General features: G+C 35.0%; 1 protein-coding gene and 1 long non-coding RNA gene across 2 annotated transcripts in view; one reads left to right on the plus strand and one right to left on the minus strand.

The window, feature by feature from the left end:
* The window catches only part of TRDN (triadin), a 216,100-nt gene that overhangs the window by 84,028 nt on the left and 106,402 nt on the right, over window positions 1-25,670 (plus strand). Inside the window, exons 12-15 of the mRNA XM_088161865.1 lie at window positions 8,885-8,956; window positions 19,435-19,470; window positions 20,580-20,642; window positions 21,471-21,533. Coding sequence (XP_088017991.1) covers window positions 8,885-8,956; window positions 19,435-19,470; window positions 20,580-20,642; window positions 21,471-21,533 — 234 coding nt within the window. The remainder of the gene's footprint in view (window positions 1-8,884; window positions 8,957-19,434; window positions 19,471-20,579; window positions 20,643-21,470; window positions 21,534-25,670) is intronic.
* LOC148224386 (uncharacterized) lies at window positions 176-23,868 on the minus strand. Its single transcript, XR_015802505.1, has 4 exons — window positions 23,536-23,868; window positions 11,650-11,722; window positions 4,940-5,118; window positions 176-382 (listed from the first exon to the last, which is right to left on the minus strand). It is a non-coding gene; the product is annotated as an uncharacterized LOC148224386 (long non-coding RNA).

Below are 25,670 nucleotides of genomic sequence, written 5' to 3' on the forward strand. Positions count from 1 at the left end.
TAGAATTCTATGCTGTCTTTGCTGGAAAATGAGGAGGCTCACTTTCAACAACAGTAATGGTGCCAGTTTACCATATCACATAGATAAAAAGAGCACAGAAAAGATCTACAAGTACTTTCACAAGATACATTTCATCATGAAGCATTTCAGCTTAGCAAGAATTCCTCACCTCCTCTGCTCTGAGAACATGAAATGCAGTAGACAGAAGGGTGTTCAGCTTTGGCCTAAGCAACACATGCTCTCTCTGCCTTGTTTTATGCCCACCTACTTATGCATCTCATCTGCAGCCACTAGGACTGTAAGCTGTGGCAGATCCTTTCACCATTCTCTCTTCAGGTGCATCTTTGTTTTGATTTCATCTTTCTTCCTGTATGTATCTGCCCTGTCAAAAAGACATGTAACTTAAGATATGTACCTATAATGAGTCAAAACTATTTCTTTAATTCATCAGGAATTTAATTCATCTATTCCACCTCTGACAATTCACCTTCCTTCTTCCTTCCTATTGTTTCACTTTGTCATTCAATACACATAGTATTATCTGACAAAGTAAATAACATAGATTTCAAAAGATGTTCAATGCCCACACATATTACACTGAAGCAATGCTTTTTTTATGCTTTTTTCTTTTTTAAAAATTTTTTGTTAGACTTCAAAACAAAATCCTTTTTATTGTTACCAGATACTATTTACAGTGTGAAAAATTATGCATGGCTCTTTTAGTCCTGGAATACTGGAATATTTTGGTGGCATGAAGCATTATCTTTATGGACAACTGCAAAATAAAATGTTTGCAATTCATTGCACCTCACTTAGATACCCGAAAGTTAATTGCCCAACTTTAACCTTTAGCTGTCTTTATAGCCAGTGATATGAAATGGAGGCCTCCAGAGGACAATTTCATCCTAAAAAAGATGCCTAAGATAGAAAAGATGAATCACCCTTTGAAGGTACCAATTTCTCTCCATTGACTATAAACGGATCCCTTGGGTGACTTATCTAGATATAACTGTCTGAAAGTTAACTTTTAAATGTCTGGTAGTGAAAGAGCCTACATACATTCAAGAAATATCTTGCAAACGTGCAAGCAAGAATTTTGTTCAAATGAAGACTTGAAATGACAAGTTTAATGTAAGATTTCAAATTATATTATCAGGAGAAACTGTTGCCTCAATCAAGGAAACAAGTGGTGTCACTTGGAAAAAAATGCATTCCAGTTACTATAGTGTTTGGGAGTGAATGAAACGGTAAAAGAAGAAATGGAGAGAAATATTTTCTTGAGTAAATGTGGAAGATACTTCCCATCCAAGTGATTCAAACAAAAGAAACCTAAACAATTTTTGCATCAGAACAAAAGCTCAACCTTTAGAACTTCCACTTTCATAGAATTTAAGATTGCAAATTTTTAGTTGCTGTATGCTCACAATATCCAAAGTTTTTTTTTAAATTTCTGTTAGATTTATTTATAGATTCAATGGAAAGACATGATAAGTTAAGTCATTTATCCAAAAAATCATGGAGGATGCCTTGAGCACAAGGGTTAAAACCCATGGCAATGAATCTCAGGACCCTTTGTCCTAAAAATAACTTCTTTAAAGGATAGAGTATCTTCCCTGGCAAAACTAAAGGGAAAGAAGAATCAATAGTTACCAAAACATTATTGGTTTAAAAGAATGATTATCTCCAGTATTGCAGGTTTTTCTTCCAGTTTTCTCATAAGAACAGCCATAGCACTTAGCTCCTAGCAATTTCAGTGGGAGTGAATAAACAGGAGTTAGGAGCCAACACCTCTGCACCTTTGGGCCCATCTCTGATATTTGATCTAATAAAACCTATCAGCTCTTTTCCCTCTAGGTTCAGACTGCATTATTGAAATTCTAACTTCTGAAAAATGAGTATGGATTCATTGTCTTAGGTGATTGTCAAGTATAGACAAGACAGGTAACATGATCATTAACATTTTTTTGTCTCATCTAGCAAAAAGACTCAGAGATGTGAAAAACTTTGTGGCTTGGGGACAGAGGTACTTGGATTTAGTTTGACTTCCAGTGATTCCTAGATTAAATACATTCATTATCCACAAATATCTGTAATTGTAAGAGATTATCACAATTTGTAATTTCATCTGTAATTTGATTTTATCCATGTTAGGCTCTTCTTGTTTTGCAAAAACTGGCATATGCACTCTTTCTTGAAGACAACATAAAGCATTAGCATTCCTGCTGCACTCAATTTTAGCTTTTCTGACTTGAGCATTGAATGTTTCTTAGATGTAGCTGGACCAAGGATGGTTGAAACAATGATATGTACAGATAAACCAAATACAAAGAATGTAAATTACTAAGGAGTGCTCACATGGCATAGTCAGTGTCTATTACTTTTCATTATAACAGCTCATAAGGTCCCTCTGTTCTATTTAATTGTTATCTGTAAGTATTTGGTTGCCGTGTTTTCTTGTCTGTTTTAATTGGATACTTCATATTGTGAAAAAAAAGCTTCCATGCCAACTCCTGATATTCATGTTAATTATGCTAGGGGTCATTGTATATGATACCAATTTATTAAAGGTTATTTGGGGAGAGAGAGAAAAACTGAATATGTCTTTTCATTTTATAATCTGCCTTTACAGTCCATTTGTACTCGTCTATGCATATAATAACCCATCATTATCACACAATAACCCATAATTTTCACTGTCCTGGTACTTAGTTCTTTGAGATCCAACTTTCGATATTTCTAAGCATAATATGTAGGTTTATTTTTACCTGCTAACTGCCCATGATAAATGATGGGAGGAAGTAGAAGCAGCAAATTCAATTTTCAATTTTTTCAATTCAATTTTATTTTAATGTCAGGAAAGGCTGTGTGACTTCTTACTTAACATATAATGACAAAACTGTTAATGCTTAGCTCTTAACTCCTTAATGACTTCAGTCTTCTGAACATAAAAATTAGAAGAATTTTCACAAATATGGATTGAGCTATAGAGGGATTTTGTGATAAAAATCTGTGTAAGGGAGTAGCCAACAGATATGGTTTTGTAAATAGATAAAACTGCAAGCTCTGTCATGCAGCTAAAATATGTTGCATGCATTTCTAGATTCACAGTATTCACTTTAAACTAAAACAGAAAAAAACCCCAAAATACCAATAGCTCTACCCACACCTCTCTTGCCTGCCTCATTTGTACACTTGTTATGTACACTTACGTTGTGTGAGATACAAATGTACTGGAAAAGAAAAAATATATCAAACAAATTCCCAACTGTGGCTTTAATTGGATTTGGTGTCTGAGTGAAAACACAGCAACTGATGTTCACACAACCTCCAGGAGTCTGCAACAATGATTGTCACACCTGTTTAAATACCAAATCAAGTATTTTCTGCACAGAAACATCACTAAACCATGGTAGGAATTTGGGAATAAATGATCTTCAAGGTCCCTTCAAACCCTAACCTTTCTATGATTCATTCTAAATAAAGATTGATATGTATTTATATGTTCATGCATGCACATGTATATAGCATATATTTTATTATTACTACATAAAAACACATAAAGGAATCCATCATCAACAAGAGGTGAACTCAAATCTTTATGTATTAAAAATAGATGGCTATCAAGTTACTGCTACTTATTGTTTGGCCTTGAAAAAAGAAATTTAATCCTTCCTCTTACTCCCTTTCAAAAGAGAATTTAGAATATCAATCTGCATCCTTCCTTCCTTCCTACACCCTCAGTTTTAACCTACTGGCCCTTGCTTTCAGCTTAATAGATGGATGGACTCCCAAGGCTGTTAGGTTATTTGTATAGGCCTAGTTTCATTGTGTGTTGAGGGAGTATCTCACAATAATGTGTTTTACTTGCAAGTTAGACTCTATGTGGTGTTCCAAAATTATTTGTTATATTGTTAGTGGATTTTAAATACATAGCTATAGTGGAACATAGCTAGATAGATATATTTGTCATTACTCATGTAATCTTTTCTTCTTTTCTTATGCATTGTAAAAGAAACTGGCTGATAGTCAGTGTGACATAATATTAAAATTTAAAAGATTGCATGCTACTGGTAATCACTGAAGATCCTGTAGCATAGGTTTTTCTTAAGTAATATCATCAACCTTATTCAAAATTCAGTTTCACTTTCTGTTGGGCAATTAACCATTAAAAAAAGGACCACATCCTGAGTGCAATTAAAAAACTGAAATATATATTGCCTACTAAAATATACTTTCTTAAAAGTCTCATTTTGTTATCCATTAATTCCATCTTCCCCTGTCAAAAATTCAGTTTCAAATAGGTCATTAAAATCCTGTTTAGACAGTTTTTTCCCATTTGATGTAATCTTGTTATGTGGTCACATCTAGATTACTAAATCAAACTCAATTGTTTTCTCTCTAAAGGTGATTTTTTCTGTCATAGAGAGATCCACATCCAGTGCACTTCCTCAAGGCCAAAATGGGCTGGATGTATCTCAGCTATCTATTAGGAGTGGTCCCTGGATCCTGCCGATTCCTGAACTGAGCCAATGAATTTTTTGAGACACTGCTGCTTGGCACAAGTCAAAGTTGTCAGAGGCTATCCAAAAAATGTGTTGGAGGATATTTATGTCTGAATTCCAGAGCCCAGTAATGTTCCCAGGCACCTTTTAATTGCAACTATGCATGAAATCCTTGTGTCACACTGTGCTCCTCAGGAAAGAATGCCTATATGGGGCATCAGTCTTTTATTTTGAGCAATGCATTCCAGAAAATGGGCATTTGCATTGTTCAGTACAGTTACACAATCTCACCTCTTGATCCTTAGCTGTTCTTTCTTAATGAAAAACAGTTTGGTCCTGGTTTTTCATGCACACGTACTAAGCAGAGAAACCCTTCCCCAGAACAGTCACAGCCTAATGTCTGGAGAGTAATGACTGAAAGCTGGGAAGAGACTCACCCTTAACTTGTATCAACTTACACATCAAAACTGGAAGCCTGGGCAAAATGGTTGGACTCCATTATGTTTTCAGTCCTCTAAAAGCATATTTGGCAGTCTTGCCTCATTCTGCTGATCCATGCCTTGCTCCAAAATTCATTACATATTTGATTGGAATTTACTTTTCATAACAAATGACTCTGCAAAGAAAATTACTTGATTTGAATTATTTTTACTATCACTAGAGAATGATGTCATAGCCGAGCAGAAGGAGATTTATCTGAAGACATTTTGTTGCACTGAGAAACTGTAACAAAGTGTTGGTGCTCTTGGACTGTAGGATTCCTGCTGTTTAAGTAACTGGTATATGGATATGAGGAAAAGAACAGACATAGGAATTGTATTTCCACATATTGCACTCTGTGATGGCATTATTTCTCTCCATATCCATTTAGAAAATTCATCTGTCTGAAATGCCTGTACAATATTGTTATTATAATTAATAATAATAATAATAAAAATTTACAAGTATTTTATCTTTTTATCTAGAAAGCTATATTTAGACACTTTATTAAGGTTGCTGCAGAAAAATTGAACTCAGATTAGGAAAGAAAGAAAACTCACATAATTTGATATTATCATAGGAAATCAATTTATACACAATATTTAAACATGACATTTTTGACGTACACAGAAAGACATTTCCTAGATTGAGAAAAGTAAGGTAATTAAAGTTTGTCTCGTATTCCTTATCATGCAATAAAAAATCTAAAATATTAATAAACCAAGTCAGGATTAATTTCTTCCAGATATCTCAAGCAATTTGATAAACACTGATGACAGAATTTTCCCAGAGCTTGAGGTCTTTAGCTGATTTTCAATGAATTATTCATGTTACCTAGTTAGAGTCCTAAACTTTCTACTCATCCTTGCAGACTATTTCTTTCCTTTCAGGCTGTGGAGGAAGGTACTCGTGTCTTAATGTGACACTTTTTCTCTTGGTGAGATCATTCCCATGTGCTTGAATCCCAAATATTTCCCTCTTTCAGTTTTCATCAGATGTAATTTGTTGTCAAGCTGTTTACAATATCATATATGAAGGAGATACCTGTAGCACAACTTCATGGACAGATGACACATGGAAAAGTTGTGGATCAGCTCTAGGGACAAATTGGCATAGAAATGCATGCACATTTTTGTGCTTGCAATTATGTCTTTTGGAGAAATCAACACCCTTTTTTTTTTTTTAAGCAGTTTAAATGAACCTTTGTAGCTTATCTCATAGCAGTAAAATGAAGGCTACTTTTGAAATGAGAAGCAAATAACTATGCAGTGCTTTTTGTGGCTGCATTTTTAAAGCTGTAAGATAAGTGTATGTCCAGTAATAATAGTGGTAATCTGGATAACAACTTCTTGCAATTCATGGACTAATCTGATTGTCCACTGAGAGCATTAAGAACATCTTGACTTTCTCTCATTTACATCATGGATATGTGTCCAACTGGCCACTGCTAGAGTCAAGATAGTAGACATCAATAATACTAATGGCCTGATTTGTTGAAGCCAATTCCTAATTTCTATTTATCAGTTGTCTGTACTACAGAAAACCACTTGTGCTTTATAAGTTAAAGAGGAGAGAAAAGAAAAAGAAAAGAAATTTGACTTAGGTTATCCCCTTTAATATATTTCATCAAAAGAACAGATAAAATATTTATTCATTTACTGTCCTTTACATTCCCATCAAAGTGAATAGAGAGACATTTAATAAGACATGGAAACATTAAAGAAGCCTTTTATCAGAGTGGATGGGAACCTGCTCAGAACAAACATTTTGGCCTAAGGGAAAGTTTTTGATCTATGAAGCTTAAACTTAAAACACTCTCAGATTGGATCGTGTGGTCAATTTGCATGAAATAAATGATTTGCTTAAAACTTGTAAAGCTATAAGATAGAACTTGACAAGTCATTAGCAATAAGTGGTATCATACTGGCATTTTGAGCACACTGGTGCAATCATTACAAAACTGCTGCCACAACAAAGCACGGGAAGATAATGGGGCCAGCCTACAATTTGACCTAGAGGAGTTAGATCATTGCCCCACACTGTAGATACCACACAGCAGTCAAAATTAGTGACTATCCTTCCTTACTCAACATTCTGAGCGACTGCCCTTTATCCTTTTTCACACGAAATATTCATCCAAGTTATAAAAGTTATCACTTTTTCTAACTGGGGAATAGGTGGTCTTGTTTTGGAAAGGAAAAAAAAAAAAGAAAAAAATGAAAAAAAAAAGAACTAATGTTTATTCTCAGACTTTGATCAAATGTAGAAGGAAAAACAAGATTACTCATTCTTCATTAATTGCTATGTTGTTTTTTGTTTACATTCTGAACTGGAAATTCAGTTGTTCAAGTTTCTGTGTGTTGACCTGGCTATGAATATAACTTTTCTATTCTGATTGGCAACAGAGGTAATCAGTAGCTCATTAGTTCAGTTTGCAACTTCAAGATCATTTTTTTTTCAGACATAAAGTGGTTGGAAAATCATGAGTAAACATCTGGATTCCTGAAGTTTGCCTAACATTCATTTTAGGACTATAGTTACTCTGTGATGAGATCAGTAAATATCCATTTGGGTTTATTGCCAAGACAGGAAATACATGGAAAATCTAGGATTATTATAATTTGTTGCAAAGCACCTTCAATACATTGGTTTTATCAATGCAGTAACATTTTGTCAGTGGCTCAGGCACACGTCAAGTTTGAGCAGCTCTGTGTTCGATATTTTATACAAGTTGCTGGATGAACTGAACCACATGCTTGCAAATGATGTGCCTGAAATTGTACATATGTTGATGGGATGCAATAACATTAAGTCCACGATGCTCAAATCCCACTGCTGTCTTTAAGATGATGTTTTTCTCATGCATTCCCCATGAGTATACACACCTTTGCAAAATGAGAGGGGGAAATAAGATGCTGCAGTTTCCAAGGCCCATTAAAACCTTAATTTCTTTTCTGAGTCTATCACCAAGCATGAGGCATGGCTTTGAGTTTCAGATGTGAAGCTGGAGCTGAGATTTAACAGATTTAGTCTGTTTGCATGTGGACTCTGGTGCAGTGAATGTATGCTGGCACATATGACTGAATCAATATTATATTTAACTACTTAATTTTATTTCTCAGGTCACCAAAAATTGTACTTTCCAAATGACAGTGACAGGATAGCTACTGAGACTAAGTACCAGTGAAATAACTTAAAAAGAAATAAGGAGACTGCAAATATGTAATAAACTAGTAAATAAGCATAAGTAATATAAGAGTACATTAATTATGCTCGTGAATCTGCGGAGAAATGTAGTGAAAAGTGTTTTGTACAAAACATTGTATCTTCACATAGGCTAAGACAGTACATAAAGTCCCAGGTGAACACTTAGAGAAAGTAGAGGTGTTTCAGTCAGCAGCTGGAATCAGAATCTCATCAGTGTTTACAATGCATGACCTGGTTGGCATTGGCTAATTAAGAATAATCCTTAAGGATGAGAAACATCATAAATTTTAGTGGTGTTTCCCAGAGCTCATAATAAGTGGACTTAAGGGAAAAACTGAAGATCATTTGTTTGACAGATGAAAATAAGACTTTGTTGTAGAAGAGGCATCTTGAATATGTACCCTTTTTATCGTAGTATTATCATTCTCTTTTGAGTCTAAGGAAGAAAAACAGAACTGTAGCATTTCATCATATGTTTGAGTCACATTGGTTTCAAATGTGACTCTTAAAAATAAATTGCTCTTTGTTGAGAAATACATTTCCTACTTATAGTGTCTGAAAGATATTAGCTTTTATGCACACTGTAATATTTTTAACATGAACCGTTTTGAAGGGAGCTCAGCCTCCCAGTGAAAGTGCTCAGCCTGTTGGTGAATACATTTTCTATGCTTCTTAACCTGTATTCTTAGGTGCAGGACATAAGGAATTCGTACCACCTCGTCTGCTTCTAGAACACAGTCCAAGAAAGAAACCAGCAGCTATTGAAGGCAAGTTTGAATTTTCCCACCTTTATTGGCTTCTACTTTTTAACTTGACTGTTTGTTCTAATGGGTTTTTGTTAATTTTTTTTGGTAAATATAACCTATATTACAAAACTGATCGCATTGCTAGGCCTGGGACATGAATGACACACTGACATATGCATGACAAGATGTAAATATTCCTCACAGTAGTCTCACAGATGGTTTGGGGGATTTCCTGAGTGAAACAGATTACAGGATTGAGGCCTAATCTGTAAAATGCTTTGAATGGCGTTCATCCATAACTTGCTATCCAACTATAATCATAATCAACATTATCGTCTTAATATACTTTGGATAATTCTTTCAGCTATTGTCATTCAGTAATTTTTCTGTGCATTATTTGTAATAATGAATGGAATATTTTTGGCTCTGCATTTATCAACTGTATTACTATTGTTGAAACCACTGAAAGAGAAATATAAAGTCAGGTCTTACATTCAGAAGATTAAAACATAATCGCTGAAATTGAATTATATTGTTTTTAGTCTGATCATTACTGTAAAGTGGTTGAAATAATAATTTTAATTTTAAAATGAACTATGCAACTATAATGATTTAGAACTACAACTGCAATATGTGTTATTGGTCTTTACACAGTACAATTTAATAGTACAAAACACCTGAGTCTTTTCGTGTAATTATGGAGCAGTTTTCATATGATACGTGAGTCCTTCAGTCACACCACAGCATTCGCTAATTTCTCTCATAGAGGTCTAAGTTCTATGTTACAGAAAGCAATTGCAGTCTAAGGGAAAAACAGGTGGGGTGGCAGCAGAATAAGTAACAAGAGCTACAAGATTTCCTGCATTTGAAAACAGAAAACGAGACTTCGGTTTTGCCAAGACCCATGACTGAAACAAAGTGTTAGATTAATTAGATATTGTGAATCAAAATATTTGGATAAAAATAGTTATGTGACTTATTGTGTCTTTCCTCAAAATCTCGTTACCTCAAATGATTATTTCTTTTTAAACATGCTGTTTAGAGGAATATAAAATTGTGGTTATTTTGAGACAGTATAGAAATAGATTTGCAGTCCTGCTTATTTTAGGAAAATGTTTGAACCCTGCTTATCAGCAGAAAGAAGTCCCTGCAATGTTAAACTCTGTTATCCGTCAATTAACCATAATGGAAAAAAGACATAATAGAACAAGGCTGACACATTTGCTGAGTGATAAACTTAATCTTTAAATATAACTGTTACACAAGAAGACTAGCATCAAATTAACATTAGATTCTTGATTTTCAAAATCATAAGGAGCATGCAATTACTGCAATTGCACATAGAAATTACTATTTATGACCAGTTACACATTTGTGTGTTTCATTAGCTCATTTATGCATGCAATTCAGGTAATTGGGAATGTAAATTAGACACTCATTTGGCAAACAAATCTGGGGGACATTATCTGCTCAGAACCATATAACTAAATTCTCCTTAAGGCTCAAGGCCAGTCACTAGGACACAATACTTTTCATGCAAGAGATTTGGAGGAAATTAAGAAGGCAGAATTACTTGCAAAACGTTAGCATGAAAAGCTCTTATGTTGTGCTATTCTGTGTTTTCCATATATAACAAAATATGCCATAGTGCCTCAAGGAACCCTAAACCCTGAAGTTTTATTTCAGCCCTAGGGGAAAAAAAAAGGTAATTTATGAGAATATTTGGCACAATGTCAGAAAGGAAAAAGAGGAGTAGGCAGACAAATTTAAATGTTTAAAATAGCTGAAAAAGCATCTGCATATGATATGACTTCTTAGTGCTCAGATACCTTTATGACTGGCACATCACTAAATATCACTGATCAGGAGAAGGGACAGATTGAAACAAAAGATTTTCTTATAAATATAGTTGAAAATAGTATCATAATTTGTCACAATTGAGAATAAATAGAAGCATTTTTTTAACTGAAAAATATACTTTATATAGCATCAAGGACTGGCTTAGCCTTTGACATAAGAAACCAGCTCTGAAAAAAAGGTAAAACTGTAGGAAGTAACAGAACGCTTATCACACAGAAAATTTATGAAACCAATCTACTTACATCCTAGACTTTCCAACTCAGTGATATTGATATTCAGACATTATATATGTGATCATGCAGCTGGTGAAGGCTGAAAGGATCTTACTCTTTTTCTAGACTGACATGTTTTCAGTATAGCTCTATTTTGCCATTGCTGCCTTAGGTAATCTTGGACCATTCTTATTTTCTGATAAGGTGGAAATAGTGGTGTGTATGTGCCACATATATCTAAAATTTTTAGATTATTTGATACCTTCAAATAGAATGCTTTTCCAGGATAGTATCCAATGTCCCGTAGAATTATGCTATGCTGAATTCTTGAGGCCTTAGAAAAAGAGCATATTGTTATTATGCATTAAATGTCAAACTTTCTCATGTTGTCATTGCCTTTTTCTCTTCCTTCAGCTCCACAGTAAATCTTTTGAAAAGGAGGCAAATATTTAAGACAATTTCAATTTATACACTAGGTTCTAATAGTAAGCAATAAATTGCATTGAAGTGTGCGTATGAGTTGAAATTTTCAGATATCTCATGGTCAAAAAGCAAAATGCTTTGTACTAATCTGGTCAGAAAGAAAAGAACAGATCATTGCTCTCCTATTTCATGGTTGGTTGGCCTTTTCAAAGATCTTACCTTAAAACTTCAATGAAGAGTTTGAATTTTCAGATCACCAACACAAGAGAATAATAAAACAAAACATAGGATCCTGTAATGGTGAACAAGAGAAAGAAGGTAAAGGAATTTGTGAAGATAAAGGCATTGATATAGAACATTTGCTTGTATTTCAAGCTTGGAAACCTTGTTTGGTAAACTAGGAACTAAAGAACTAATTTTAAATTCTTTATCTTATCTTTTTATGGAGCTTTCACAAGTATTTGGAAGCAGTGTTCTCAGCTTGGCTGACACTGATGCTGCCATGTCAGGGCACTGGTGTCACCAGTAATTTGAACAGATCAGTTCTCCGTGGCTATCTGAACGTTGACTTTAATATGCTGCTTATTCCTTGGCTGTAGTCTTCCACACCTCTTTTAACTCTAGATTTCTTTTATTTTTTTATCCTCTGACATCCTAAAACTTCTCTGAAGTGTGTTCTGATTCTCTGTGATTCTCTCTCTCAGGTCTTGAATTTTTGCACAGCTCACACGGCTTTTACCTTCCTCCATTTCCACATTCACATGAAAAGGACTTTCTTTTCTGACAGTCCCCCCACGTTTCCCTCTCTGACATGGCAGGGGAATCACTCAGGAAGACACTGCAGATAGACAAGCATAGAAACGAAGATCAGAGGCTTAGCTACTTATCAGGGAATCTTCATGTTAATTGCTCCAGAATAGCATGTCTTTGCCTTCTCACAAGATCACAGCACCTTTGAGAGAAGCCTGTTTCAAAATCCTTCTCCAGGTGGAAAGAATCTTAATGCACATGGTATATGATCTCAAGGAGAACTATGCTTTTTACTGTTTTGAAGAGCACTGTATCACAAAAAACATTTGAACAGCATTATATCTGAGTATGATTTTCCAAGTTATATTGTCCTAAAAATCTGTTCCTGTATCTTTGAGTGGGAGAGCATTTACCATGGAAGAGTCATCAGCATAACAATTCTGATCTGTTAATGAATCATGACAAGCTCTGAAATATCCCCCTTCCATGACTGAAGCATACTGGCCATTCCTTGCCATCTTGATGGTATCTGTGATATTAAGTGAGGGAAAAAAAAATCTCTGTAGCATCTTCAGAGGATCTATGAGGGACAAAAAGTATTTTCTCTAGGTCATTGAATCCTCTAATTACAAATTTTGCAAAATGTAATAAAGCAAGTTGCTGTGAAATGTGTTTAACTTCCCCCAAAACTCCTGTGGAGGCTAAATTGGCAACTGCATCTATGTTATTATATAGAATGTACACTATCTGACTGTCTTAAGAAGAATTTCTAGTCTATATTTCTGTCCATGAATATAACATTATTGGATATAACCAAGAATATCTAAATTACTAAAGTCAATACAAATTTTGACAAATCTCCCTTGATGTACAGGAGTGTATAAATCTTGTACAAATCAATCTGCTTCTGTACAGTCTGTCAATGTCTGCCTTCTCTTCTGTACATGGATTGTTCTATAAAAAACCCTCTGTTTTTCTTCTATACTGTAGAGTCAATTACCCTCAAAAAAATCCTTTCAGTGAGAGATCGTGATTCAATACACAACAGAACCCTTTACAAATGGCACAATTTTGAAAATTTTCTCCCCATTTAGAATATTCTTAATAACACTGATATGAGCTGTGGATGAAAATCCATTTTTCTGATAAACGTTAATCTAAGGGAGAAGAAAAACAGAAAAAAAAGAAAAATATTCCTATTAGAAATATTGTAACACAATGGGTTAGGTTTAATCTAGGTTAACAGATGAACAGTATAGTTAGCTTTAATGCATTGCTGTATATACAGAATAACAAGTTTTTTTGAGATATATGGGCCTTATATCTCCATGAGTCTGTTCTGAAGACAATAAAACCTTTGAAATAATCTGAAGAAGGTTTCAAAGTGAGCTATTTAATGATTTAAATTAGACATTAAAGCAGTAAATTCTAATGATTTAGCAATGATGAAAAAAACCCTAAATCTTCACGGTTTCAGAAAGCCCTTGACATTTTCCTTAATGACATGAGGCTCTTCTGTGTTGTTTTTATTCTATCATAAAATACAAAAAGTGAAACAGACATGAGAGTAAAGCTTACTAAAGTAAAAAAAATATTTATAAATATATGGGTATTTTGATTAGACTTTTTTATATTTTCTCATAATTTACAATTATGCAATTTGAAATGTTAGAGTATGCTTTTGAAAATAAGCATTCACCAAAGTCTACCCAAAAAAACCAAACAAATACCTCTGAAGAATATTTTCAGCTTTTCATAATGTTTTTTAAATGTTATAGAAAAACAATTATCTTTTGCATATGTTGCACCTGCAAATGGAAAATACATATTGAGATTAAGTTAATCTGGGCTTTCAAAGGCAGAACTTCCATGTTTCTTTGGAAAGAAAAAAGAAACTCTTACAAAAGAGGTCCTGCATAACCTTCTGATCCCATTACTAAAGCTCAGGCATTGTTGCTCAAAAGCATGCCACATGAAAAGTATCAGCAAAACCCTTCCCAGCACTGGTAACAGAATTGGTCCTGACATTATTCCTGTTGTCCAGGAAATGTCAGTCACAAGGAGGGAGAAGGCTAGCCCAGCTGCCTTAGCTCTGTTGGTTTGGCTGTCACTAGTAAAGGTTGTACCATAAAAATCAGTGCTCCCCTAGGAATTTAAGTATTTATCATAATCATATTTGCATCATATTTACCATTGAGCATTGTCCAGTGGAGTTTCTGTTGCTGGTCTTGTTATGGGAGTTGGTCTGTCCTCTTTTCTGACTTGCCCTGTTTACTCTGGTTTCATCTCACTTGTATTTTTATTACTTAGCTCCACACTATGCTCTTTAGGGAGGGCGACATATGGCCCATGCAATTAACAAAGAGTTCTGGTGCTTAATGCAACAGAGCCATGAAAAAGGAGTCTATAATCACTACAGGAAGAAATAAGAAACATTTATGTAGGTCACATGAAAGCATTAGGAATTTCCAGCATGATATTTCTATTGCATAGATCCTGCAGACCTTAAAAATATCTCCATAAGCAATCTTCACAGCTGCCAAATAGAGTTTCAGACTGGGATTTGAAAACAGTGAAGCAGTTTCAAAAGAGCAAAGTCGAGCTGGAGAGATTGCCTAGGCCTTCAGGATGTGCTATATCTCCAGTGATCTGTGTGCCCCAAGAGTCTTTCACTTGCCCAATATGAAAAGAAATTGTATTTCATTACTCTGCAGAACAAAAAGGTGGTGTCACTTAAACAGAGCTTTGCAAATACACTTCATTTGGGCCTAAGCAATCACCTGTAAGCTAGAGAGAGCATGTGTGTGCATGTGTGCATGCACATGTATGTGTTTGTGTGTGAACAGAAGAAATTGCAAGAATTTCAGGAACTTTAGATTAATACTATTTAAGTTTCTTCGATCTTTCTTGGCGTTTCAGTAGTTTGGCTGACTCAAGATAGAACTATTTCTCATAGAGAAAGTAACCAGACCAACTCACTCCAGAAAGAGATTTTTTTTAATAAGAGAGAGCTAAGGTAAATTTTTACTTGAAATTTAGATTTAATCTTAAAAGTATGAGGTTTCATGACATCCTAAACTAATCACAAATACCTCCTTGCATTATTTATTCGTTTCTCCAAAAGCTTTGTAACCCGTAGGATATTTTATTTTGTGAATGGGTGTTAAATGGTTTAGAATCAAAAGTGCTACTGACAAGTCATTGTAAGTCTCTAAGCAACAGGCCAAGGGGAAAGAAAAGAAATATAATCAAAAACGGAGATATAATTAGTTATTTTAAAATTTAAAAGGATATCCAACTCCCACTGAAATAAACAGCAAAACTTTTATTGAGCAAAACAGAGCAAGGATTTCAGTCACCAAGTGAAACAAAGAGCAACTGTAATCCCTTCAAAATTAATGAGGAAACAAAATTTTAAAAATGCAGCTTGTGTTTTGTTTGAATGATCTTTTAAAATTATGCCAATGACAGCTTAAGATGTACAGAGCAGCTTGGAGAAAAATGAAATGAAGTCTTATCCGGAATGAAGTCACTGTGTTCAGTCTGAATTATGGTTTCTCAGGAAAAGCTGAATTAATGTTTGTTTTGCTCTATTTTGTATGTCAGTGAGTATACATGTGTCTCTGCTGCTCCTGAGTTCTGCCAGGACTAGAATCTGTAAGCAAGAAAAGCTGTAGCATTTCACAAAGTCAGGCAATAAATATCCGAAGTCTCTCACATGAGCTTTCTTCCTGAGATTTCCTGACAACAGGGTTTAGATAAATGCAGATAAGCCTCATATAAGGATCTGAACTTCAGAAATCTAATGTGAACCAAAACATCTCCAAACTTCTGGCATTCTGTCCCACTAGTTAGTGTTTGCTATATGCATGCCTCTCCACCAGAAGGAATCTGTGGCTATATTTTGCTTCCCTGCTTACCTCAGTTTCTCAGACAGAATGGGATGAGCTGACAATTCCTTCCAGAATGAAACTTTCCATAAGAACATGGACCATCTGGAGCAATATGGTAAAGAAGCTCTAAGAGCACCTTCTTCTTCCAGTTCCTGTGCAGCATTCCCATGACACTATGCCCTGTAACTCATGTTCATCCCTAAATTTAGATTCCACTCAGCACTGGCAGACTAGCACACTGGTCTTACCAGGCCTGATTTCAAGTGCCACATTATTAGCATGCTTCTGTTATCTCCCCTCCCACCATTGTCCAAAAATTAGCTGATCTCCAATGAGAATAAGACAAAGACATTGTCAAGATGGGGGGATGAAATTCAGATTGAAACACCCCTTTCTTGGTCTTTGTTGAATCTTACTTGTATTTCTACTGACTTCAGTCCTTCATCCCTTAATAAAAATTAAATAATTCCATCTCAGAGGTGTCTTTACTTCAAGGGCTGTTCTGTTCAATCCAGTCACTTTGCAAGAAAATTATTCTATGCTACTTCTTTTTATTTTTCACCCAGGAAAAATTTTTTACCTGAATGTTCCATTCAGTAGTACATCAGTTCTTTAATTCACTATACTCATGTTCTCTGGACTACTTCTTATACTACATAAAGCTCCACTTCTGTATAGAGTCTACAGAAAATAAACTTGACTAAATGAAAAGTCCATTGCTGACCTTGCTGACTGATTCTGTCATGTCCTCTTCCAGCTGCATATATCCCTATTTCATTCTTGTAAATGTATTTCAGGCTTTTAAATGTGAGGGTTTTTTTGTACTCGTATGTCTTACACTGCCCATGAAATGTGGCTCAGGATTAATGCTACTGGTGAAAAATTCCTGTTAATTACATTATCAAGAAGCAGTAGCAATAACAATAGATTTTTCAATAGTTAATTGCACTTGAATTTCATATTGTGGTCTATGGCAAATCCTCAAAAGCACCTTGTGTTTGCTTGTGTAACCTACAATTTGTGCATATCGTGATCCCTCTTTATGCAGCTGGCCCTTTGTAGTTCTGTAACTGTTCCTAGCTAAAAAAGTAAGTGTTTTCAATTAACAGATGGGGGTTCATATTTTACAGTGCAAAAGACCTCCCTAAGTTCCTATTTAATTACTGGCTCTTCCTCTTAATTTAGCTGTGTACATATCTGCATGGAGCCCACTACATTTACTGCTTCAGAAATTATAAGTCTTACTGGTGTTAAATATATGCTTCAGATGCAACATTCTAAATGTGAGCTGCTTAAACTGAGAGGAAATAAATTTATTCAAGAAATGGGATTACTTCCTTAAGTCAGAAATAGCTCTTTCCACAATACCCATTTACCAAGTCCATTGTTTTCATTTAGAAATTTCTTTCAGTGGTAGCTGTTGGGGCGTTGGTGGAGTTAGATGTAGCTGAGATGTAAATGGAAGCTCAGTGACTGTTTTTCTCAGACTTGAGCCAGAGTGCTTACCTTCCATTTAGGCAGTGTAATTGGGAATTAGGGGCCACAGTCCTTTAATACTTCTATGGAACCATCCCCCAGAAATTTCATAACAAATGTAGACATCTCAAAGATGCCTGGAAAGTCTGAATAATACAACTTGAGAGCTTGATGGAAGAAAATTATGTCTGTGGGATTAATTGGTGGAATGACTTGGCAATTAAGATTCTGCAGCCAGAATCTTTGGGTTATTGGCAGCAAAAAATTCCTGCCACTTCCTGTACATCTTCCATACAAAGCTTCACTTCTCAAAGCTCCATGCCTCAGTTTGTGGTTTTCAAGATGTAAATGGCTCTGAACCTTGCCATGCAACTTAAGGCAGATTTCATGTGGGTTTTTCTAGGCCCCAGAGGCATGCAAAATGCTACAAGTTCAAAGGCATAAATAGTCTTGGATTAAAGAGAATCTCATGTAGCCGTGGAAAGGGGTTTTAACCCTTTTACTGCGGCGGAAATAAGATGTACAGTGACATGGTTGACTTTCATGATAGGGAAGAAAGAGACAAGTTTATTCAGAAATACACTTGGTTTTATAGTATGACTCGTAATTTCAAGAGTAGAGGAAAGATGATTGGTTTAGAGAGGAGATACCCCATTCTCAGGGCCTGGTCATGCACCACAACAGGTATTTTATCTTTGTTATTCACTCCTTTTAATTTTGACTAAATTATCACTCTGGGAGAAATTTTCCCTAGCCTTGAACTGGACCAGCTTATCGGCTGGGAACAGAGCTGAAAAGCTCCAACCTGGAATATTTTTTAGGCTGTAATTTTCTTGTTTTCTCAATATGTGTCCCTACAATCTTATTGTAAGGACCTTTGGCTTACAAATTATTCTTGTGAATCGCCTAGCACCAGAAATTTAAGATACCAAAAAAATCAATCTAACTCACCAGAACTGAGGCACTTAGAAAAAAAAAATGGACAGTATGGAAGTCCTAGCAGCACTTCAGCCTCTTAACTCACTTAACTATGAGTTAAGTCTCGTGGAAGGAAGACAGAAGGAAGCTCTTTTCTGTCAGTAAAGGATGCACTTAGTATATTTAACGGTTTTGGTTAATTCAGACAGAGTACGCAAATAATTAAACCACATTTTAGAAATTAGAGGAGATCTACATTGCATATGGAAATAATCCACTGAAGAGTCATAGGTGGCACAGGAAAGTGGAGCTGTGGAAGAGCCTTTGTGAAATCTGAAGCTGAAGAGACTTCCATTTCGACCAGACAGGCACAGTCCCTAGCACAAGTCTCTGGAGAAGTGTTTCACCAAGAGAGAGAGAAAGAGAGAATAACAAGAATATTAAAGTATACAAGAAAATGAAGTTCCAAACAAGTTAGTGTAGGATGAGCACTGCTCTGATGCTTTACACATACCTAAGAAACCTCACAACACAGAGGAATTTGTAGCTTGAAGTGTAGTGTGCTCAGAGTTTCAGCAGGAAGAATTAAACACATAAAAGTCTGAAACATTCTGTAGAACATATGTGAGAATTTTCTGAAGACAATAACAAAGGAAACACATGAACAAATCTGTTTAAAACAAGTGGAACACATCTATATGCTTAATATTAAATCCATTGTCAGAAAATCAGCAGAAGTATCATTTGAGGAGATACTGAATATCGATAAATACATTGCCTCCACAACAGGCAAACTAACTTTATTCATGAAATCAACGTGGACAGATTGTAGAATTCAGGTACTCTATAAACTCAGCAATTTTGCAATTTTTCAAAAATCAAACACACATATTTCTTTTGGTTTAGATAAGATGTTGTACAAATTTTAATTTTTTTTCCCTGTTTGTATATTTTTTTTTCCATGCAGAAGAAAAGTCTGTTGTGGTACCCAGAGAAGTGAAAAGTAAGTTTGTTTTTGTTTTCTCATTTATCTTCTTGTTAGTTTTATGCAAGGGACAGGAGTATATTTGTTTCTTGGATTTGAAAATATTCCTATACCTTAAATATTCTTCAATTAAAGAAAAGACTCTTGCTTAAAGTCTTATTATCTTTTGTAAGATAATAAAGTCTTATTATCTTTTGTAAGCTAATAAATCTTGCTTTCTTATCCACATTTGTAACGATAAAAGATCACAAAAAGAAAACTATAGTTTCAATAACTATATCAATACCCACACAGCACAATACCCAATGTAGCAAAAACTGAAGGTAACAAATTTGGCTTTTCATGGATGAACAATTAAAAAGCTCTTAGATTAGCTATTCTTTTACTCTTGTATTCTTTCCTGTCAAAAAGGAGATTCATTTCCCTAAGGAAAAATAAGAATTACAACTTTCTCATGTCCTTTACTGAACTCTCAATTTTCTAATTCAAAACATTCATGAAATAAGTAATTAAATTGTTGTAGCTTGTTTTAAAAAATGAAAAAAGTATTCTCCTTATTTCTACTGTTGCCCAAATAACTGCCAAAATAGAGAAAGATACTTTTGAAATAATGTCATGTTGTTTTGTAGATGGTACTTTAACAACAACTGTCCATGAATAACAGAAGTCCTGTAAGGGCAATTTCAAAGATTAAATTAATAAAAAGTGTTATAAAGGTATATTGTATATGCAAGCTTTTCTTGTTCCCAAGTAACACATGCAAATTTTGCTATCATTCAGTCCAGTCTTACAGAAGAAGCAGAACAGGTGCATGTTTATTGACTCACCACAAAAAACTCCTAGTTATAGCAGGTTAATGAGCACAGTTTCTTGAATTAGCATTTAATTAATAATCTGCTGTGCATGTTTGTTCCAGTTTTATCCTTAGCACCACATTCACTCTCTGGGTATTAAGCTGTATTTCTGACCTGCTGGTAATAAGTGATCAGCTTAGCAAATCTTGAAGATATTGCAGTTGGTGGATTCCCCGAATATATATACATGCATACATATGTACATACATACATACATGGTTTTGTGTGTTTCTGTGTAAAAGTAGCTAGCTGAACTTCAATTTCTATTTTTAGAGAGAAAAGAGGAGAAGAAAAAGAGTGATGAAAAGAAGACTACGACTGAAACTAAGATGAAAGGTATGGTTTGGAAACGTCTCTTACTGGCCTCATTCAGCTTTATTCACACTTCTGGCTCATTTCCCATGGTTTTCTGTTAGGTTAATACTATGCTTTTGGCTGTATTGTCCTTCTCTTGGTTGCTCAGTCACTATTTGCACGTTTCCACTTCTTCCGTATCTAATGTCTAATGTGTTCAGCATCCAATATTTCCTAAACAAATTTTCTGACAAAATAAATATCCTGTTTGGTGGCCATCTATGGGCTTTTTAAACAATTTAATACAGTCCATATATAACAGCACATAGTTATATTGTAATGCACAAAACTCATGGAAGATATCACTCAATTCATGATATATCAGTTTCTGAAGGTGGTGTAAATCTATTTATTTTATAGAATCACAATTGAATCTTAAAGTGACTTAGCTGCAAAGTCACAATACCCATCAAATAATATTTCGATCATGCATTTTCAGAAAGCATCTAAAATTCACTAAGGTGTTGCTTCATGCGAAATATTTAAGTCATTCATTAATTTTTAATGATCTCATTGCTACTGGAACTTAAGCTAAAAGGTGCCACATTCATGCACTGATGATTTTTGCCTAACTTTTGATGAATTATTAAGGGTCCAAATCATCCATAGTTGATGCATACTGATTAATTTTCATTTTCAGCTGATTGCTCTGTGGCTAGTTGGGTGCGAGTGCTATAAGGGAATAATCTGAACTCCCAAATAAGTCACATTTTTTTCAGCATGTGCCCACCAGGACTTGGTTGACTGCATATTTGAGTATATGATTCAGAGTTCCAGCACATTAAATTACTCTCTTTAATTAAATCTTAGAAAAAACAGGAAAGAAGGAGAAAGCTCATGAGAAGACAGCTGTCCCTGAAATTAAAAAAGCAGGTAAGAAATTGAACTCTGACTTTCTCTGCAGTGATATCTGACTATTTAGTGCAAGCACATTCAAGTTTTAAGCATTTGAGATAAGGGTGTATGTAGTTCATTATCATTCAAGAATCCAAATGGAGCTATAGATAGATACAGATGTATCACAGCATATATATATTTATTTATATTTATATTTATGTTTGCATTGTGTTGATGTGATATGATATGATATCATATAATATCATACTCATATTTGTATATGTAATACATTTAATTTTCTCTTCTATGGTCTTAGGACTTTTATAAATATAATTAATTTGTAAATATATTTACAAATATATTTTTACAATTTGTAAATCTATTTACAAATAAATTACAAACACTGCTTTCACTCATACACTAAATCTATCAAGAGCATAACTAATTTCAAAGGCTACATGGCAAAGACTGAATGGAGAGCATATATTTTTCCATGAGTTATTTTACAAATAGAGATAATTTAAAGTAATAAATGGAAATATTGCCATATCAAAGCCCTAAATGTGGCAGAAAATAGATGGTTATTTTCTGAATTTTTACTCATGCCCAGAAAAGAATTTTTAAAAAATTAAAGCTAGTGAATATCCTAAACTAAATTGATTGTTTCATGCATAAAATATAAATATTTCAATAAGATTAGAAATTAGCAATTTGGATCTTGTCTACACTAAAAATGCTGTATTTTTCTCCCCCATTATTTCAGTAAATCTGCAAGTATATTTAATGCAGAAATGCAAAAATATCTCCAGTAAGTGACACAGCCTGCAAAACTGTCTCATTAAAATCAAGGAGAAACAAAATGCTCAGTCTAGTAGTTTGTCACCATCTGAATACCTTGGAACACTGATTCCAGTTGATGCTTTATCTGTCACTTTCTATATATCATTCTACAGGCCCTCAAAGTACTCAGATTAACCTTTCTGTAGGTTAGTGTAATGCCTAAAGCCACGGAGAAAAGTTCAAAATAGGATGTAAATATTTAGGGCTATATTTACTATGTCCTCAAGGCAAGCCTTGTTCTCTGTTTTCTAATTATTTAAATCTGTTTAATGTTATCAAAACTGAAAGGATCTCTATCCCATTGTTTACTAATATTGTGGGTTACATATGCAAATTTGGTTTCTTTACCACTAAATCAGATGTGGTCTGCATAAGTTTTCATATTCAAGCATTTATGGATGAGAAAAAAAATAGAAATTTATGTTTGGGAAAATATAATGCACAGATTACCTGGGACAAGTCTCCTGGTAGTCCCATATTTAAATATGTCTTTTATAGTAGAGAGTTGTACACACTGGGGAAGGGATAGGGATGAAAGAGAATATTCTTTTCCTAGTTAAGTTGCATATTTTAATGTATAAACACAGGTTTAAAAAGAACATAAGCCAACAATTCAAATATCTTCTGTAATTTTATTCTGGTTCTAAGCTTGTATTTCACTTGAGAATACAGAATTGTAAAAGATTACATTTTATGGCAGAGCTGCAGCATAAAGTTATTAATATGTTCATCTTCACAAGCAGTTGCTAAATCCAGTGAGTCATCCTACCAATGCTAGAAAGACACAAATTAGACAAACCAAGGTATCTGCACATTTTTGTGACTTTTATCAGCTCTGTAGGTTGCTGCATTTTTGGAGTTTACTAGCCTTTGTGCAAGACGATGGTAATCCATAATGTATTCTAGCTACACATGTTGCTGTTATTCCTCTTTCAGCTTGTTCTTTGAAAGCATGTGCACTTTCTACCTTTGATTGGCAGCACCCATTTTTATCCCTAAAATGTTTTAAGCCTGAAATTATTGCCATATTTGATCAATAGAATAATAGCGCATAGCCCAGGTTTGAAATGAGGCATCTCGATGTCTGTCTGATAGCCTTTACATAATTTGGACAGACACAGAAAATCAGCCTCTGAGCACTTTAATCAGCAGAATAGATTAGCATCCAAAAGCAAAGAACAGTTTCCAATTTTCTTACCTTTTCCCTTTAAAAGGCTAGGCAGAGGCCATTGCATTGAGAATAGACTCCTCACCCTGGTTTTCAAACTCTTGCATTGCTCTGAATGTGTCTCTGATTTGTCTCATTTTGCTTCCCCCGACCTCTGCAGTCCATGAAGCCGAGGTGTTTTCAGGGCAAGCTGCCTGGTCACTGCCACCCACACTCATCCCATGCAGGTGGGCAGCTCCTTCTGCTCCGAGGTCCTCCTGGCACCCAAGTCCCACCACTGCTCCACACCTTTGTGTACTTTCTCCCAGAAGACTCATGCCTGGCTGGAGACCCATTAACCAGGAATTCCCCATAGAGGAATGGTGGCATGCACAGGCTGTCAGGCTCAAGAGAGGGAGAATGGAAGAGGTGCTCTGAAAGCACTAATGACAGAAACATCTCTAAAATAATGTTCTGAGAGAAGCACTTCTCTATATTCCTCTCCATCTCTCTTGTTGTAACAAGGAATGCTTGTAATTGCAAATACTGAATATATTTGCAGATTAATATTTTAGATTGGTCCTTTGGTCCAAGAGACAATTTTATCTTTACTGCTACCAGAATGAAGGTTTCTTTATTGCTCTTCATTAACTGTATCCCCGTGATATATTTGTTTATTTGCATGCCAGCTCACTCTTTCTCCAATTCTCTCTCCCCCCATTTCTCTCTCCTCTCCCCCCCCCCCACTTTTGCTGCTGCAGAGGATCAAGAGTCATCTAATATGAAATGTTCTCAGTCTTTAGTACAGAATAAACTGCATGATTCTTAATTAGCTTTTAAAAATGCATAGTAGATAAAACCACATAATTCTTCTGACCTTCAGCTCATACAAAAGCATTGTGTTAATTGTCCTGAAAAATAGATAATTCCATTGTTATAAACTCAGAGGCCTAACTTAAACAAACGTAATCATCAGACACAAGGGTCTGACACTGACTTCAAAACCTTTTACAAAAATCTATCCAGTCCTACTCTAGATAAAGAAGGACTTGCATCTCCAAATCCCCTTTAAGGGGTTTACTACACTTCAGCAGGTATAAGCCATTGCCAGGCTCTCCTAAAGTTTGTCCTGGTACTTGGGACACATCAGCCCAGGAGACTCCAGTCTTCAATGTGAGAAAAGGGACCCTCTGCATTAAATCTTTGGCATCCAACCCTGCATGAAAATGATATACAGAGACTGGTGCTTTCAGGCACTGATAGTTTACTTGCAGATTTTTTTCCTGGTGGTCCCTTTCCCAGAGTCTGGAGCTTCCTTGCTCCTTCTTGAATTAGCTTTTCTAGAAATGATATTCACACCAGCCTTTGTCTTTAATTGTTATAAACCCTTTTCCCACTTTGTTTTGGTTCTCAAAACAAATCTCATAGGTAAAATGAGTTTATAAAGCAATAAAAATGTCGGCCTGGATCATCATATAATTTCCTACTTAAAATTCGGTTTCAACTGTCATTAATGATCTTCCTGTTATTCTTGAATTTTTTTATAACAAATCTTAGATAACTACTTTAGAAAGATAGTCAGTGTCTTTTTTTCCACTTTCCATATGGGGAAATTCAGGTACAGATATGCAATCCAGGCCAGTTGTCCACATATTTATCTTCTGTTTATACATATCTTCTGAGAGCTAAGCCAATACTAGCTGGATTAAAGATCCCAAATTTTTTGTACATTTTCACTATTTCCCTCATGATAAATCAGAAACTATGCAGCTAATGTCCAGGAATAAAATGGTTTTGCTAAAATCATAAAACCTTATCATCAGGACCAGTGTACAAGAATCCCTTGGTTCTGACCTCAGTGACAAATGTTTTAAGGCCATCACACTTAAGTACCTCTCTGAGAAGTTCTGATGTGCAGATCTACTTGTCCCAGAGCAGGGAGCATGATCTGACTACCATTTGTTGTGTTGGTATATGCATGCTCCCAACAGAGCATACAAGCCCCTACAAAGGAGCATTGGAACTGCTCCATAGATAAAGGAACTAGCTTGCAGTAGTTACACACCCATTTTTCAGATGCATCTACCTCACCATCACAGGATCCTTTAGGTTGGAAATACATAGATTATTGAGTTCAGTTATTAATATAGCATTGCCAAGTCACACTAAACTCTATCCCTACACAT

This window comes from Sturnus vulgaris, chromosome 3 (assembly GCF_052056855.1).
Source record: "Sturnus vulgaris isolate bStuVul1 chromosome 3, bStuVul1.hap1, whole genome shotgun sequence".
Taxonomy (NCBI): domain Eukaryota; kingdom Metazoa; phylum Chordata; class Aves; order Passeriformes; family Sturnidae; genus Sturnus; species Sturnus vulgaris.